Below are 18,288 nucleotides of genomic sequence, written 5' to 3'. Positions count from 1 at the left end.
CCATACAGTTATCCCTCGACTGGCTTTTGTAGAAACCCGTTTTCACTGCTGAGGAAGTAATGGCCTCATTTTTGGTTGCTTCTCCACACTTATAGACCGCCATTTTGGGTCGACGTAAGAATCAATTAAATACACATGCAGTACCCCATGCCGTAAGGGATTAGAACCATCACTGGCTACCGGGTGAAAGCTCAAGAATCTAGTGGATATGATGCCTGTCTCGAAAATAAGGAGGTCGTGGGTTCAAATCCGACCAGAGTAAGTATGGCCCATGAATTTGTTTTTATCGTGGCTACTATTCAAAAACACTAAATGATGGAGTGTTTTTTGCATTTTGGGTCTCTCCAAGAGTATGGGGCCAACACATACAAACTCTCATGTAAAGTCTCCGACGACTACTTACCTGGAGAGTGGCATTTGACACCATGGCATTGGCTGCCGACATGAAGTCCTTGCATACGGTACAGATTTCATCCTGGAAAAGTGATTGAGAAATTCAAAACATCAATCTGTAACCCATAGTCAGGGCATCGATTTCTGTAGCTTATAACATAATAAACTAGAAAAGCACTCTGAGAGCACAGACCCCCGCCAAGCAGCTACTTTCCACCGTGATCTTGCCCTTCCATAGAGATCAGTGATTTCCACCCACTGAAAAATTGCCCGATTTCCCAATATAGAAGTCTTTGTTACGTCTTAAACCCTCAGATGTGCGGCGCGCCTCACCCCAGCAGAAACTAGAGCACGCACTTCAGTGCTTGCATGAAAACCTCAAATACGCGCAGCCTGAACTCCCAAGTTCATTGACCCTACCTGCCAAACTGTAAAAAAATCCTTCATAAATTCCCAAAAAATTCTCGGATCACTACCAAAAGTTAATCATTTGTTACTTGTGTCATTCCCAACCTTTCCTGCAAGTTTCATCCAAATCCGTTTGAGTTATTTTGCACACGGACAAACTAACAAACCAACGGTAATGAAAACAACCTCCCCCCCCCCTCCCCCCCCTCCCCCCCCCCCCCCTTGGCGGAGGTAATAATTTAAAGTCAAATAGAGTTGCAGAGATCTGAATCAAGAAAACTGCAAAGCATGGTGGTATGGCTGATAAAGAGAGGACGATTGGTATTTGTTGAAAACTACAAAGATTGATATCTTGCCTACACCCAGTTGAAATTTCAAAGTATCATAGTGTTTAGAAATTCAAAACTTCTTGCCATTCATGAAGCATGTTGAATTGACCTATCTGTGTTCACACGCCCAATCTTCGGCATACCTGACCATGACTTCAAAGCCAGTTTACTCTCAATCATTTTCTTCTGGTGGCTAGCTTTCTTTACTGTTTCAAGAGTTGGCTTTCTGCTTTTTGTTTTTTCAAAGGCATTTTTAAAAATAAAGCAGGACAAATTACTTATCATTTAAAAGCTTTGAGACTTGTGTCACCAAAAAAAGAAAAGAAAAAGAAAAAGACAAGACCACCTTTGACTCTAAGTCTACCACCCAATCACAAGGTGATGCACTATTAATACATTTGTTTTCCATCACCCAATGTGATTGTTTCAGCTTGAATTAAATGGAATTGAATTGCGCTGAATCAGGATTTGCTTGATATATGTAGGTGTTCGCTATTCTGCAATTGTGGTAAGTTCAGAATACAATCAAACATACCAACAACAACAAAAAAGAAGTTCTAAGAAAAGAATGCTAACAAGCGATCACCAAAAAGCACACTTTTGTATAATGCTCAGTCAAGTATCTAGATAAAAGAATGATCACCCTTTCTGTTTCATGGATGTTAACAATGGCTTGAAAGAACACTAATTGTTCTCTTCTTCATAATGTCAGAAATTAGAAGAACACAAGTGCACCCTTAGAGAGAGATCTATTCTCTATCCGAAAGAGAAACTCCCTATTCTTTCAGCTAAAGAAAGAGAAATCACAACAGATTTTTTTTTTTTTTTTTTAACAGCATAGAGCAAAGTTTGCATGCCCACTTCACAGGGGGGGGGGGGGGTGGGAACGAACAAAGCCATGTCTTTCATTTCTATTATTACGGATTCTGAAAGTGAAAGACTATTGGTGATTCATGTGAAGAAGACCATCATCAATACAGACAGTCCTTTCAATATAATGCTGACCACAAGGAAAGGCAAAAACTTCTCATACAACAATAAAAAACTACAACAACAAAAAATGATGCTTGTCAATCGCATTGGAAAGAAACATTTGGTCTACTTAAAACACAGAAAAGAAAGGGTACTAAGCCTTAAAGGACAAGTCCACCTTCATATACATGTGGATTGAGTGAAGGCAACAATATTTAGTAGAACACATCAGTGAAAGTTTGGGAAAATCTGACAATCCGTTCAGAAGTTATGAATTTTTAAAGTATCTGTGCAATCACTGCTGAATGAGGAAACTACTACAGTGTATGATGTCGCCCGACCGACCGCCCGTCCGTCCGCTGATTCCTATATACCCCCTTCAAACTTCGTTTGGCGGGGGTATAATAAAAAGAGAATTTCACAATACTTTTATTTTTTGAATAAAGTGCACATTTCTTCGATTTGTCACTGATGTATGTTATGGATAATATCATTCCCTCTGCCTTCTGAAAGAGAGAAGTCGAGTGTTCTTTTGTTATGCGAGAAAAGTTGAAATATGTTGAATTTTCTTTATTCTTTGTTTATATCGTTGTACACATGTGACATCACAAGCTATAGTAGTCTTCTCATCCAGCCGTGACTGAACAGGAACTTCAAAAATTCATAACTTTTGAACGAATTGTCCGATTTTCCTCAAACTCTCACTGATGTGTTCTGAAATATAGCTGCATTCACTCCACTCACATGTCTATGAAGGTGAACTTGTCCTTTAAAGAGAGAGAAAGAGAGAGAGTGGAGGTCCATCATCTATATAGTGCTTACACTGTACCTCCTCTGATCGTGCTACACAATGTACAATGTATCTTGATCATAACACATGGTAATAGAGTTATACTTTGTTCTGTAGACAAATGTGAAAAGCTTTTGTGTCTTGCCACACATACAATATGTACTGTAAAACGAGGAATGTTCACATGCATTTTAATTTTGTGAATTTCGCGAGCGCAAAGATTCACAAATTAAAATGCACGCGAAAGTTCTTGTCTACACTGTATGCACTGAATGCCAGTGGCAGTTCGCGAAAAATTTCATGCCGCAAAAAAGGCCGTCGGCTCCAATTCGCGAAAAATTCATGCCGCGAATATATCACATTTTACAGTGTAGGGGAAAGGCATAATGTCTGTTCTCTTACAACAGCTTGACTTGGTGCACTTTTACCTTTTAGGTGCATTATTTCCTCTTTGAAGGATGCAGACTTTAATAGAGAGTGGAGAATGCATCATCCATTGTTGTGGTTGTTTTATGTTAGACGAGGGTAAAGGGTGGGGGGGGGGGGGGTGAGTGATGCTCATCTGAGCTGCAAGACAACTTGACCTTGATGCACCTAACATGTAGCATCACCTGGATGGTATGTTTGTAACAGATTCAGAGGTCTTCCAAGTAGTAAATCACAAATATTTTTGTAATACACCTTAAAGAGTATCTGGATAGCTAGAAAAGAAGATATACATGTATCTTAAGTTCCTACAATTCTGAGGGGCTTTTGAGGCCCCGCAGTGGGCATCACCCCTCCCCCCTCCCTCCTACATAGGAAGCCATCTGCATCACTTGAAATACTTTGATTCCAATAACCTGAAGAATGATCCAGGCTATAGATATAAAAGTGGTTAGAATCAGAAGGCACTTAAGTATGTTGGATACAAACTACATAATGACATAATTATGCTTCGTCGATGGTGCCACAGCTTTTAACAACCATCCGAGTATTAAAGAGCATTCTTGTGACAGGATATATAATTTGATGAAGAGTAAAATAAACAAATATTCTCCACAATACTCTGGTTAAACGTACAGCACGAGGAAGTGAAACCAACAGGAAGAGGCAACAAATCAGTAACCACAAAAACGAAACAGACTGGAAAAATTAAACCCTGGAGAAATGAGGAAAACTGCTAGGCCATTGAATATTTTGTGTAGTAATTTCCTTTCAACAGTCCTAAGTTTCCAATGCCAGTGAACATGCAAATAGTTTCCTGAAGTCTGTATTACTCATATGCAGCCACAATGTGGTACACACATGTAATATAACATAACTTAATTTCACGATCTCTTGCTTTTTCAACCTTATCACACGACATGCTTTTAGTCAGATAGCAATTACTATTAACATATGGCAGTTTTGAAGGGGAAAAAACCCCACATAAGCATCTATTTCATCAGCAGGGATATGTAAAATAGCATAAAGTATCAAGAAGTTTTATAAAATATCTAGAAGTTAATAGACTGGAATTTTCACTGAATGTGATTGATACATCATTTCTTAGGTACATCCTTTCTGGTACAGAAAACACTTGTTGGACACTGCAACCCATACCAGTATTTTGGATATTACATGCCACTACTGCATAACAGTTTACGGACAGACTGCTGAAGAACTGTTAGGGAGGTTTGCTCCAGAAGTTTGTTTGTTGTGTGTGTGTGTGTGTGTGTGTGTGTGTGTGTGTGTGTGTGTGTGTGTTTTACAGAGGCTACCATGGTGTTTTACAGAGGCTACCTTTTTTTTTTCTCTGCAGAGGTAAAAGCTGACTTTAAAATTTGACTATTCCTTATTTACATCATGAGAACTTCAGCAAATGGTCAAAATCTGACTATTTCTTATTTACATCATGAGCACTTCATTCAGGGTTACAGTTTTGTTACTGTTTTTAAGCCTGGGCTTAGTAATTTACCCAGAGAATGAAATTTGTTTTGGAGCAGATATAATCTATAAAGAAAGGGGGAGTTAAGATTTATTTTTTGCCTCAATGGGTATTTTGATAGGTAGAAGTGAAGAAGAGAAAAGAAAAAAAAAATAATGATTATTTTAAGGTTTTTAGGAATATTATAGTTTTGCAATTTATTAGTAGTTCATTTTGTTCTTCACCTCTGACGTGAAAATTAAATTAGGATCTATAGTATATAATCAGGAAATGGGTTAAATATATCTGTGTATAGGGGTGTATCGGTAAGGTTTCACTGCCACATTTTGGGTATGTGTTTGGGAAGATTTTAAAGAATAACTTTATTTTTTTTTATTTGTTTATTTTCTAATGGTGCACAAATTTAAAAATATTTTATATAGTTGGGGAAATAAAGTTTATCGTTGAGAGAAGAAATTAGATTTTGGTGTTAAAGGGTGGGCAGTCATTTACGCATTATATTGCAGTGTGCTCAAATTTGTCCATGGTGGGCAATGTATGCAAATTATAATTAAGTGTGTAGGTGGAAGTTGTTTAGAAACGTATGCTGTATGCATAGTCAAGTTTTGTTTTTTGTTGGTAACATTCCAGGGAAGTTCTACGGCTACCCAATTGGGGATGAGAGTTCCGTCTCTCTTTGTTGAATTCAATCTTTGTTGAATTCCAATGCCTTTTGATGTAAATTATATGTAATGTAGCCTGTTGAAGTTGTGAGAATGTATGCATGCTCATTGATGCTTAAAGGGCTTTTATGGCCTGAGTGGGCTGAATTACACCCAGAACATACAGCGAGTGTGAAGTAGCTTCTCACATGTTATGTTTATATGAATAAGCCAGGTTTTGGCGCCAAAAACGTGGGCAGTCATTCATACATTATCATAATTGCAGTCGGCTCAGAGGTGTTCATGGTTTGCTATGCATATAAGTTAAATCTGTTTGTCAATATGAATTCCTCTGATGAAAATTTCTTTTTGATGCCCTTTGATGCAAATTTTATGCAATTACTGAGCCTTGTGAATGTGGCCTGTTGAAGTCGTGAGATTATATGCTCATTGATGCTTAAAGGGGTCTATGGCCTGAGTAGCTGAATTATACCCAGAACACACAGCGGGTGTGAAGTAGCTTCTCACATCTCATGTTTATATGAATAGCCAGGTTTTGCCGCCAAAAACGTGGGCAGTCAGTCATGCATTACCATAATGTAGTCTGCTCAGATGTGTTAATGGCGTACTATGCATGTAAGTTAAATCTGTTTATCAAATTCCTTTGATGCAAATTTCTTTTGATGCCCTTTGATGCAAATTTTTTTGCAATTACTGAGCCTTGTGACTGTGGCATGTTGAAGTTGTGAGATTGTATGCTCACTGATGCTTAAAAGGGGTCTATGACCTGATGAGTGGGCTGAATCATACCCAGAACATACAGCAGGTGTGAAGTAGCTTCTCACATGTTATGTTTATATGAATAAACCAGGTTTTGGCGCCAAAAACGTGGGAAGTCAGTCATGTATTATCATAATCGCATATGTGTTCATGGTTTGCTATGCATATAAGTTAAATCTGTTTGTCAAATTCCTTTGATGCAAATTTCTTTGATGCACTTTGATGCAAATTTTATGCAATTACTGAGCCTTGTGACTGTGGCCTATTGATGTTGTGAGATTGTATGCTCACGGATGCTTAAAAGGGGTCATGGCCTGATGAGTGAGCTGAATTATACCCAGAACACACAGCGGGTGTGAAGTAGCTTCTCACATGTCATGTTTATATGAATAGCCAGGTTTTGCCGCCAAAAACGTGGGCAGTCAGTCATGCATTACCATAATGTAGTCTGCTCAGATGTGTTAATGGCGTACTATGCATGTAAGTTAAATCTGTTTATCAAATTCCTTTGATGCAAATTTCTTTTGATGCCCTTTGATGCAAATTTTTTGCAATTACTGAGCCTTGTGACTGTGGCATGTTGAAGTTGTGAGATTGTATGCTCACTGATGCTTAAAAGGGGTCTATGACCTGATGAGTGGGCTGAATCATACCCAGAACATACAGCAGGTGTGAAGTAGCTTCTCACATGTTATGTTTATATGAATAAACCAGGTTTTGGCGCCAAAAACGTGGGAAGTCAGTCATGTATTATCATAATCGCATATGTGTTCATGGTTTGCTATGCATATAAGTTAAATCTGTTTGTCAAATTCCTTTGATGCAAATTTCTTTGATGCACTTTGATGCAAATTTTATGCAATTACTGAGCCTTGTGACTGTGGCCTATTGATGTTGTGAGATTGTATGCTCACGGATGCTTAAAAGGGGTCATGGCCTGATGAGTGAGCTGAATTATACCCAGAACACACAGCGGGTGTGAAGTAGCTTCTCACATGTCATGTTTATATGAATAGCCAGGTTTTGCCGCCAAAAACGTGGGCAGTCAGTCATGCATTACCATAATGTAGTCTGCTCAGATGTGTTAATGGCGTACTATGCATGTAAGTTAAATCTGTTTATCAAATTCCTTTGATGCAAATTTCTTTTGATGCCCTTTGATGCAAATTTTTTGCAATTACTGAGCCTTGTGACTGTGGCATGTTGAAGTTGTGAGATTGTATGCTCACTGATGCTTAAAAGGGGTCTATGACCTGATGAGTGGGCTGAATCATACCCAGAACATACAGCAGGTGTGAAGTAGCTTCTCACATGTTATGTTTATATGAATAAACCAGGTTTTGGCGCCAAAAACGTGGGAAGTCAGTCATGTATTATCATAATCGCATATGTGTTCATGGTTTGCTATGCATATAAGTTAAATCTGTTTGTCAAATTCCTTTGATGCAAATTTCTTTGATGCACTTTGATGCAAATTTTATGCAATTACTGAGCCTTGTGACTGTGGCCTATTGATGTTGTGAGATTGTATGCTCACGGATGCTTAAAAGGGGTCATGGCCTGATGAGTGAGCTGAATTATACCCAGAACACACAGCGGGTGTGAAGTAGCTTCTCACATGTCATGTTTATATGAATAGCCAGGTTTTGCCGCCAAAAACGTGGGCAGTCAGTCATGCATTACCATAATGTAGTCTGCTCAGATGTGTTAATGGCGTACTATGCATGTAAGTTAAATCTGTTTATCAAATTCCTTTGATGCAAATTTCTTTTGATGCCCTTTGATGCAAATTTTTTTGCAATTACTGAGCCTTGTGACTGTGGCATGTTGAAGTTGTGAGATTGTATGCTCACTGATGCTTAAAAGGGGTCTATGACCTGATGAGTGGGCTGAATCATACCCAGAACATACAGCAGGTGTGAAGTAGCTTCTCACATGTTATGTTTATATGAACAAACCAGGTTTTGGCGCCAAAAACGTGGGCAGTCAGTCATGTATTATCATAATCGCATATGTGTTCATGGTTTGCTATGCATATAAGTTAAATCTGTTTGTCAAATTCCTTTGATGCAAATTTCTTTGATGCACTTTGATGCAAATTTTATGCAATTACTGAGCCTTGTGACTGTGGCCTATTGAAGTTGTGAGATTGTATGCTCACTGATGCTTAAAAGGGGTCATGGCCTGATGAGTGAGCTGAATTATACCCAGAACATACAGCAAGTGTGAAGTAGCTTCTCATATGCTATGTTTATATGAATAAGCCAGGTTTGGCGCCAAAAACGAGGGCAGTCAGTCTTGCATTTAATACCATTATTGCAGTAGGCTCAGATGTGTTCATGGTTTGCTATGCATGTCAGTTAAATATGGTTGTTAAATTCAAGTGGGTCTTTATAAGTTCACTCAATTGATGAGAGTTCCGTCTCACTTGGTGGAATTCTAATGGTTTGCTATGCATGTCAGTTAAATATGGTTGTTAAATTCAAGTGGGTCTTTATAAGTTCACTCAATTGATGAGAGTTCCGTCTCACTTGGTGGAATTCTAATGCTTTTTGAAGTTAAAAAGGGCATGGTTATGCTTTGTAGATAAATTATAGATAGGGGTGTGGTGAAAGATGTTTAAACACTTACTTTGTAGGTATGGTTAATGGATTCCCAGTCCACCCATACCATTGCTGATAGAAAGTTTTGTCTTTAAGTTATGGAATTTAATTTGCATACTGGTATTTACACTCAATAAAAGGGAGGAAATATATGTAGTTTTAGGGCGGTTGCGTATGACATGTTTCGAAAGTCAAAACAGACAGTTTTGTAATTCCAAACTGGACAGAACCAGTTTCTTGCTGGTATGCCTGCCATGTAGGCAAACTGTCAGGCTCGGGGGTGATGCTGTTATTGTTACATTAATACACAATGGGCGTTTTCGCATCGGCCCGGTGTTTCGGGGTGGCGCGCTGTTTTCTGACTTGGGAGATTGGAAAGTGTCTCGGGCCTGGATTCTTGTCGGGCTGGTGTGGAGACGCCTGATGTCTTGTTAGTTTGTTTGTTTGTTTGTTTGTTTTTGTGTGAGTGTGTGTGTGTGTGTGTGTGTGTGTGTGTGTGTGTGTGCTCAGTGGGCGTTTTCGCGTCGGCCCGGTGGGGATCTGGGCCCGGGATATATATATATATATTTTTTTTTTTCTTCTTCTTCTTCTTCTTTTTGCGATCGCAAATTGGCGCGCTATTTCATTTATTATTCGCATCAGCCCAAGCGTTATCAAGTGGCGCGATGGTTCGCATCGATTTATACTGCTGTTTCGAGGTTTCCAGAGTTATGGACTCGGGAGGATTTCTCGATAATAGCGCGCTGATTGGTATATCATTAAATGGCGATCTGTCGGGGCGTCGGGCTGGTGTGAGGACGCCTATTGATATAATTTTCGATGTGAATTACACCACACCCAGAATGTACGAATTCTTGGTTTGACATGGGCAGAACCATTTTTTTTTTTTTTTTTTTTTTTTCTTCTTCTTTTCGCTGGGATGCCTGCCATGTATGTTAACTGTCAGGCTCTGGGGTGATTTGTACACTATATTTATACAATGTTTTGTTTTTGTTTTTTTTTTTCCCCATCGATATGGGTTTTGGTGCATGTTGCACCACACCCAGAATGCACAAATTCTTGGTTCGGTATGCTTCATATTCTTTATGCATAATTTGAATATTTTTTTTTTTTTTTTTTTTTTATCTTATTATCTACCCGGTTCAAATTTTATCTTATTATCTACCCGATTCAAATGTTATTATCTACCCGGTTCAAATCAGTGCATGTATGTCGGGTAAGAAATTACTGTTAAGTTATGTGTGTAGAGTACGCAGACTTTGCAGAAACTCTTTTTTTTTTTTCTTCTTCTTCTTCTTCTTTTTTCGTATGGCTTTGGTGGAGGGCCGCTTTCAATCATCTCCTTATGGTATGGAAAGTGGGTTAGTTGTTTTGGTATGGAGGTTTATTTTTGTAGTGTTTGAAGTTATGTACAGGGTAGGTATATGTAGCACATGGGTATCAGGTTTTTGTTACCGAATTAGATATTGGGATAAGTTAGGCTGCAATAGGAGGGAGGGAGAGGGGATTAATTCTAGGAGTGAAGGGTGTGAGGTGAGTGTTGTGTGCTTGAGGTGTTGTGAGCGTGAATGTTATGGGATGTCAAGTCGTGGTAGGGTTGCCTGTTTCCATTTTAAGGAGTTATTTTCAGTCAGCGCAAGTTCGCACTTTGCAATTTCCTGTCTGTGTAATCAGTTGGGAAGAAATGTCCTGGGAAAGAAAGTTTTTTGTGGGCATGTTTGGGGTGTGATTGAATTATCTGTTGGGAATAAGGTTGTTAGAATTTTTGGGATATGTGATGTAGTATATGAATAGTCTGTCTTCTTGTACATTTATGTCTTTAAATGTAAGAGGAATAAGAGATAAGTTGAAAAGGAAGAATATTTTTGAATGGTGTAAAAGTAAAGGGAGTGATATAATTTTATTACAAGAAACATATAGTACACGGGAGGTGGAAGATATATGGAAGTTAGATTGGGATGGACCTATGTTTTTCAGTCATGGATCAAATCATAGTCAGGGTGTATTAACGTTGATATCTTCACATTTAAAATTAAAGATTGAAAAAGTGGTAATAGATGATGATGGAAGATATGTTATTTTCAAAGGTGATATGCAAGGGGTTACTTTGGTAATGGGAAATTGTTATTTCCCTACAAGAGATAAAGAGAGAATGCAAGTGGAGTTTTTGCAGAAATTAGATATTAGTGTATCTAGGTTGTATAATCCTAATCAATTGTTTTTTATAGGAGGGGATTTTAATTTGATAATGAATGGAAGTTTAGATTATATGGGACCAAGGAAGGTGTTGAAAACTGTTTTTAATGAAAAATTTGAAGATTTTTTGAATAAATATAATTTGATAGATATATGGAGAAAGAGAAATCTGAATAAACAACAATTTACGTTTAGACAAAAATGGCCTGTTATTCAAAGCCGTTTAGATTACTGGTTTTGTTCTTCTAGTTTACAACACTCTGTGAAAAAGTGTGAAATAATAACGTCAATAACGCCTGATCACTCTGGTGTTTTGTTACAGGTTGAACAGTTGGTAGATATATTTTGTTATGGTAAGTCATACTGGAAATTTAATAACAGTTTATGTATGGATAGAGAATTTGTTGAAAAATTTAGTAATGAAATAATTAGATTAAGGGAAGAATTGAGTTTGAGTATTCAGGGTAAACGATTGTTATGGGATTTTATGAAAATGAAAATGAGGGGATATATTATAAGTTATTCTAAAGATAAAGCAAAATTGAGAAGAAGTAGAATAGAGGAGTTAGAAAGAAATATTGAGGAATTAGAGAACCAGATATTAGTTTCATCCAGCAATGCGGTAGTAGATGATATAGAGGAGAAGAAATCGGAGTTACGAAAAATATATGAGTATTCTCGACAAGGTTTGAGAGTTCGGTCTAGGGCTGAATGGTTTGAAGAAGGAGAAACAAAAACACAGTATTTTGAACAATTGTTGAAATCTAATAAAAAGAAAAGTGTTATTAAGGAAATATATGATAATAAAGAACAGTTGATAAAGGATGTAAATGGAATAATGAAAGTAATTAGGTTATTTTATGAAAAGTTGTATTCTAATAATGATGAAAATATCTATGATATAAATTGTGTATTTTTTGATGATATTCCGAAATTAAGTGAAGAGAGTAGAGAAAGTTGTGAAGGGAAAGTTAATATAAAAGAATGTTTTATGGTTTTAAAAGAAATGAAAGGTAATAAAGCTCCTGGAAACGATGGTTTCACAGTGGAGTTTTATCTCACTTTCTGGTCGGTTCTGGGGCAAATGATGGTAGATGCTCTGAATGAGGCATATGATGAAGGGGCTTTATCAATATCAGAAAAGCAAGGTGTTATTACTTTATTAGAAAAAGAAAATAGGGATGTACTATACATCAAAAATTATAGACCAATTACACTTTTGAATGTAGATTATAAGATATTATCTAAGGTCTTATCAAATAGAATTAAAGAAGTTTTGGGAGAGATTATTCATTTTGATCAAGTTGGGTACATAAAGAATAGGAATATAGGAGAAGCGGTAAGATTAGTAGATGATATGTTATTTCATTCTTTGCACTATACAAGTGGGTTTTTGGTCACAGTGGATTTCGAAAAAGCGTTTGATTCAGTTGCACATGAATTTTTATTTCGGGTCTTACATAGGTTTGGTTTCGGTGAATCGTTTTGTTCCTGGGTTAAGGTGCTTTATAAGGATATTAGCAGTTGTGTTATGAATGGAGGGCACTCTACTGGTTATTTCAAAATCAAGAGAGGGGTTAGGCAAGGTGATCCCCTGTCTCCGTATTTGTTTTTATTAGTAATTGAAACACTGGCACAAGTAGTAAGGAAAGATAACACTGTAAAAGGAATATGTTTTGGGGGAAATGAAATAAAGCAAATTTTATATGCGGATGATATTTCGTTGTTTATAAAGGACATAAAATCTTTAAATAGGTTACAGTATATTTTTGATGAATTCGGGAAAATAAGCGGTTTAATTGTAAATAAAGAAAAATTTAATTTTTTGTGGATGGGTAAGGATACAGAGAAACCTGTATTATCTGTATCTGGAAAATATGTTGATGCAGTTAAAATTTTGGGGGTGAATTTTGTAAGAGATGTGAGGGGGATGAATGAGATCAATTTTAAAGAAATATTGAGTAGAATAAAAAAGTTGTTAGGATGGTGGAAACAGCGTGATTTAACACTCATGGGAAAAATTCATTTGTTGAAAACTTATGCATTATCAAGGTTAAATTATGTTTCATCACTCATAGTTGTTCCTCAATGGATATTTCCTGAATTGGATAGAATGATTTTTGAATTTTTGTGGAATGGTAAAGACCGGGTAAAAAGGAATATTATGTATCAAGATTATGTTAATGGGGGACTGCGAATGATAAATTTTAAGTTGTTTGTCAAAACGCAACGTATTATGTGGCTGAAACGTTTATTGTATGGTGAGAAGAAATCTGGGTGGAAAATGTATTTTGATTTTAGTTTTCGATCAGTAGGAGGAAGGTTCTTATTTTTATGTGACTATGAATGGTCTAGATTGACATTGACAAATCCAGTTCCACCTTTTTATTTAGAAATGGTTAAGGTATGGCAGGAAATGGATAAATGTAGGAATTTTGAAGATGAAGTGATGAATCCAGTTATATTTAATAATAGAAAAGTATGTATAAAAGGGAAGAGTATTTTTGATTGTGATTTATATGAAAAAGGTGTTTATAATGTACATCATATTTTACAAGGAGGTTTTATTAAACCCGTTGGGTATTTTCGAAATTTAGGTATTATGGGAAATGGTATATTTAAGATAAATGATATTTATAATGTTCTTCCAGAAAAGTGGAAAGAGTCCGCAGGGAGTGTAAAGTTTCAGCAAATTGATGTATTAAATTATGATATACAGGTGAAGATTTTTGGTAAGATATTAGAATTTCAAAATATTAAATCAAAAATAGTGTATGAGTATTTTGTTACAGCTTTACAAGAATTGTATACTCTGGAAATAAGATATGGTGAAGTGAAGTATGATTGCAGTGATAAGGAAATTAGAAATTTATTTCTTAGACCTAGAAGCACGACTTTACTTAGTAAACATAGGGAATTTCAGTTTAAGTTGTTACACGGGGTGATATATACAAGGGAACATTTGTTTAAGTTTGGTTTTGTGAATGATAATCTTTGTTCCTTTTGTCAATTGGAAAGGGAAACTTATTCACATATATTTTTTGATTGTGTGAAAGTAAAGCCGATATGGCAGTTTCTTATTGAGTTTTATGATTTAGTTGAGTTAGAAGAATTAGAATGGAGAGATATTTTTTTAGGTTTACGAGGTAGTTCAAATCGAATCAAATGCGTGAATGCCTTGATAATTTTGATGAAAATTGTAATATTTCGGTCAAGAGAACAAAATAAGTTACCTAAGAGGGAAAAGATAAAGAAATTTGTTCTGGATTTTATAGAGGAGGAAAAGAACGTTGCGGTTAAAGCAGGTAAGCTCGGTTTTCATTTGCAAAAATGGGAGCAGTTGAAACTTTCATAGAGTCAGATGTATGGTCAGTTTAGGTTTTAGCCGTATTAATGTTTAGGAATTGGTATATGTATCAGCATTATGCTGGTCACTTTTTTTTTTTTTTTTTCCCCCATGTAAAATGTTTAGTTAGCTTCTTTTTTAATTTGGTGTGTGTTTAACTGTCAAAGAAACAGGTAACCAAGATACCACAAGTATGTAGTGTGATTTGGCGTGCAAATGTTGGTGTTTGTGAGTGCGCACTGGTGGGTATGTTGTTGTTGTTTTGGTTGATGTCTAGTGCATATATGGGTGTGTGTGTGTGTTGAGGGAAGGCTACGGGGGGGGGGGTATGTTAGTGGGGAAATAGGTGGGGATGGTTAGGGTTATAGGTAGATGTAGTTAGGTTAGAGTAGAGTAATGGTTAGCGGGGAAATAGGTGGGGATGGTTAGGGTTAGGTAGATGTAGTTAGGCAATGGTAGAATAATGGTTAAGGGGTCAGGCAGGAATATGGTTTGTTTTGATGATATACACATATGGTTATTTTGTGCTTGTACGGGGGGGGGGGGAGGGGTGGTTGATAGGTTAGATGGAAAAAAAATGATGAGTTTTGTTCGGTTAAGTAAAGAATGCTTTTTTTATATGTTTTAGGAACTGCTGTATTCTCAAAAGAGGGTAAGAGAATTTATATAATGAAGTGGATATTGAGCAATCTGATCAAGTTGATCAAGATTTTTTTTCCCTTTAAGAGTTATACTTTATCTGATATATTTATGTATATAGTGCGTGCTCTGCCAAAAAAAAAGAAAAAAGAAAAAAAAAAAGGAAGTTAAGTGAAAAAGTGATTGAGTAGCACACATTTCTTAGTCGGTGTGTGAGTGATAAGGCACATTCGGATTGGCTTGATTAGGCTGATCAAAATAGCTTTTTCTGAGAATTATGTAGATTTTTATGTCATTTCCCTTATAAAAACAGGGTATGATTTGGTAAAAAGAATCAAATATATTGTACTGTATGTTTGAAAAATGATTTAGCAGCACAAGAAAGAAGAATACAGCTGCTTTCTTCTTTTGTTGTGGATGTATTAATTTTATTGTTAATATGGATTTCACATTGAATGAAACTCAAATAAAAGAATATTATAAAAAAAAAAAAAGACATTTGGCCTGATAGACATGAAAACAAAGTCACCCATTCCTTGAGGCCATTACACATCTCAAAATACATCTTGAAAGAATGTAGAAATTGGCATTAATGTGACAAAGTTTGCTAAGAGCTTACTGACTGTTCCACCAAGTTTTTTACGTGCTGACTCCTGCATACCCCCCCCCCCAAAAAAAAACAACACCTTTGTGTGTGTGTGGGTGTAATCTCATGGTTTAACCTCAAACATTAGTGTGCAATTTATGTATTATACTGCTTATTATTCATCACCTTGACAAAAATAAATGACACCTATAAAAACACTCAATTGTACATCCTCTTTCGATTTCTTACTCGTATCTTTGGTAGTATTGATTGTTCTTTTTTATTCTAAGCTTGCTTCCTTTATTCATGTTTGTGTTGTCACCTAGAACCACATCCTTCCTATCAATAAAGAATAATTACAATCTTGCCAACCTGCAAATCAGCAATGCAAGTACACCATTTCCTGCCACACACAATGCTACCAAAGTGAAAGTGAAATGAAAAAAGATTTTAAAAACCACACATAAAAATGATATGATATAAATAATACAAGCATAGATAGGTATAAAACCACATGAAATAAAAAAGAGGTATGAAAACGAAACAAGACATACATACAATGTATGGCAACTCATGGTCATGTAGAGGAAAATGGTCTCAAATGTACAAGAAAGGTGATTACAATATCAATGATTTTTCGTTTTTCGAGAGCCAAAATCAAAAGTCGAACAAGCTCCCAATCTTTTGCTGCCCAAACATTCATTTCATACCACAGGCCTCCAGCTTGAACTTCCCCTGCCATGAACAATATCTACACAAGGGCCCGAATTCACGAAGGTGGTACAAATGAAACCATGGTTTAAACCATGGACAAAAACCATGGAGCGCCAAGTGTCGCAAGGAATGTTTTGTTATGAAATCAGTCATTTCGTTGACAAAATGACCGTTTTGTTAAACAAAATTATCATTTCGTGGACGAAATGTTCATTTAGTTACAAATTGTTGTCATTTTGTTACAAAATAATCATTTCATCGACGAACTGACTGATTTCGTAACGAAATATTCCATGTGACACTTGGCACTCCATGGTTTTTGTCCATGGTTTAAACCATGGTTTCATTTGTACCACCTTCGTGAATTCGGGCCATAGTGTACAAATATGGCACATCCAGCATTCCTAATGTCTTTTATCAGTCTTACATCAATATTTCATTCACCCTGCAAGACATAATTTGCTGGTCATTTCAAGGGAACTGTCACAGAGCCATACACACACACCATATACATGTACAGTCTACATGTACTCACATGAGCCTCAAAATAAACATTGCCCTCCCTCTAACACAAACAAACACACACACACACACACACACACACACCCGCATGCACACAGATCAACACCAAATCCTTATTGATTTTCATTAATTTCAATAACTTCCAACTGAAGATGTACATGTATGTGCACACAACCAACACAAACTATAAATAGAGGAACCATGTTGACTCAAGTTTGTTCAGAGTCACACAAGGACCTTGTAAGTACATAATTTATTGTCACTGCTGAGTACAAACTTCAAGACTTTGTACAGACCGTGAGCTTTAGAGGACAATATGTATAGTGTGAGGTTACAGAAGAGATACAGACGGATACAATTGATGTATGTTATAAATGTATCCCAATCTTTAAATGGTCTTTAAGAGTCTATGAAGACTGAATCTACCCCTCAAAATGAAACACACAAACAAACAAACAAACAAACAAACAAACAAACACCCACACACACACACACACACACACACACAAATTAAATATATCACCTGTCACTGCTGTGAGTGAAGTGACAGCAGTGCTGGCAAACATTCACACATAAAAAAATATAAAGATTTCGGAAAGCTTGTAAGGATATTATATGTCACATGTTTCTCAATTTTAAGAGGTCTTTAAAAGTCCATCAAAACTGAATCCACCTCTAATAAAAAAAAAAGAAAAAAAGAAGAAGATAAAAATGAACCTCAAATATATCACCTGTCACTAAAGTGACAGCAATTCTGGCAAACATTCACACATCAAAACAAGGGAGATTCCGGAAAGCCTTACAGAGAGATACAGATATATATCACATGTATTTCAATCTTAATGAGCTCTTTAATAGTCTATCAAGACTGAATCTACTGGTAGATTTCAAAAAATAAATAAAAAAAAAACATAAAAACATAAACAAAAATGAACCTTAAATATATCACCTATCACTACGATGAGTGAGGTGACAGCAGAGCTGCCAAACATTCACAAATCAAAACCAGGGAGATTCCAGAAAGCATTCAAGAGAGATACAGATATACGTCATATGTATCTCAATCTTCAAAATGAGGTCTTTAAGAGTCTATCAAGACTGAATCTACCCATCAAAAAACAAAAATAAACCTTTTATATATCACCCGCCAGTGTTATGAGTTGAAGTGGCAGCAGTGGGGCTAGACACTCATACACCAATACAAAGGAGATTCCAGAGATGTAGATATACAAATGTCGTAATTATATGTTACTCAACAGGCAAAACCTAATTCTTATTTAAATCAGGGAAGATTTGATCAATTGTATTCCTGTTTGACCAGAAGTGGACAGGGTTTTCATTTGTCAGGGATCAGACTCCTGCAGAATCAGGGAAACCAGGCAGCTCTGTGGCAGTATAAGGAACTGAAAGTGTTTATATTTCAACCCCACAGTAAATGAGGACAGTTTATGATACTATTC

At 36.4% G+C, this 18,288-nt stretch overlaps 1 protein-coding gene across 1 annotated transcript in view; it reads right to left on the bottom strand.

Annotated features, from left to right (window-relative positions):
* The window catches only part of LOC140228875 (prosaposin-like), an 81,012-nt gene that overhangs the window by 34,075 nt on the left and 28,649 nt on the right, over window positions 1–18,288 (bottom strand). The window contains exon 6 of the mRNA XM_072309144.1: window positions 404–475. Coding sequence (XP_072165245.1) covers window positions 404–475 — 72 coding nt within the window. The remainder of the gene's footprint in view (window positions 1–403; window positions 476–18,288) is intronic.

The sequence above is a fragment of the Diadema setosum genome, chromosome 5, assembly GCF_964275005.1.
Source record: "Diadema setosum chromosome 5, eeDiaSeto1, whole genome shotgun sequence".
NCBI lineage: Eukaryota > Metazoa > Echinodermata > Echinoidea > Diadematoida > Diadematidae > Diadema > Diadema setosum.
This window is presented reverse-complemented; position numbering and strand designations above follow the sequence as displayed.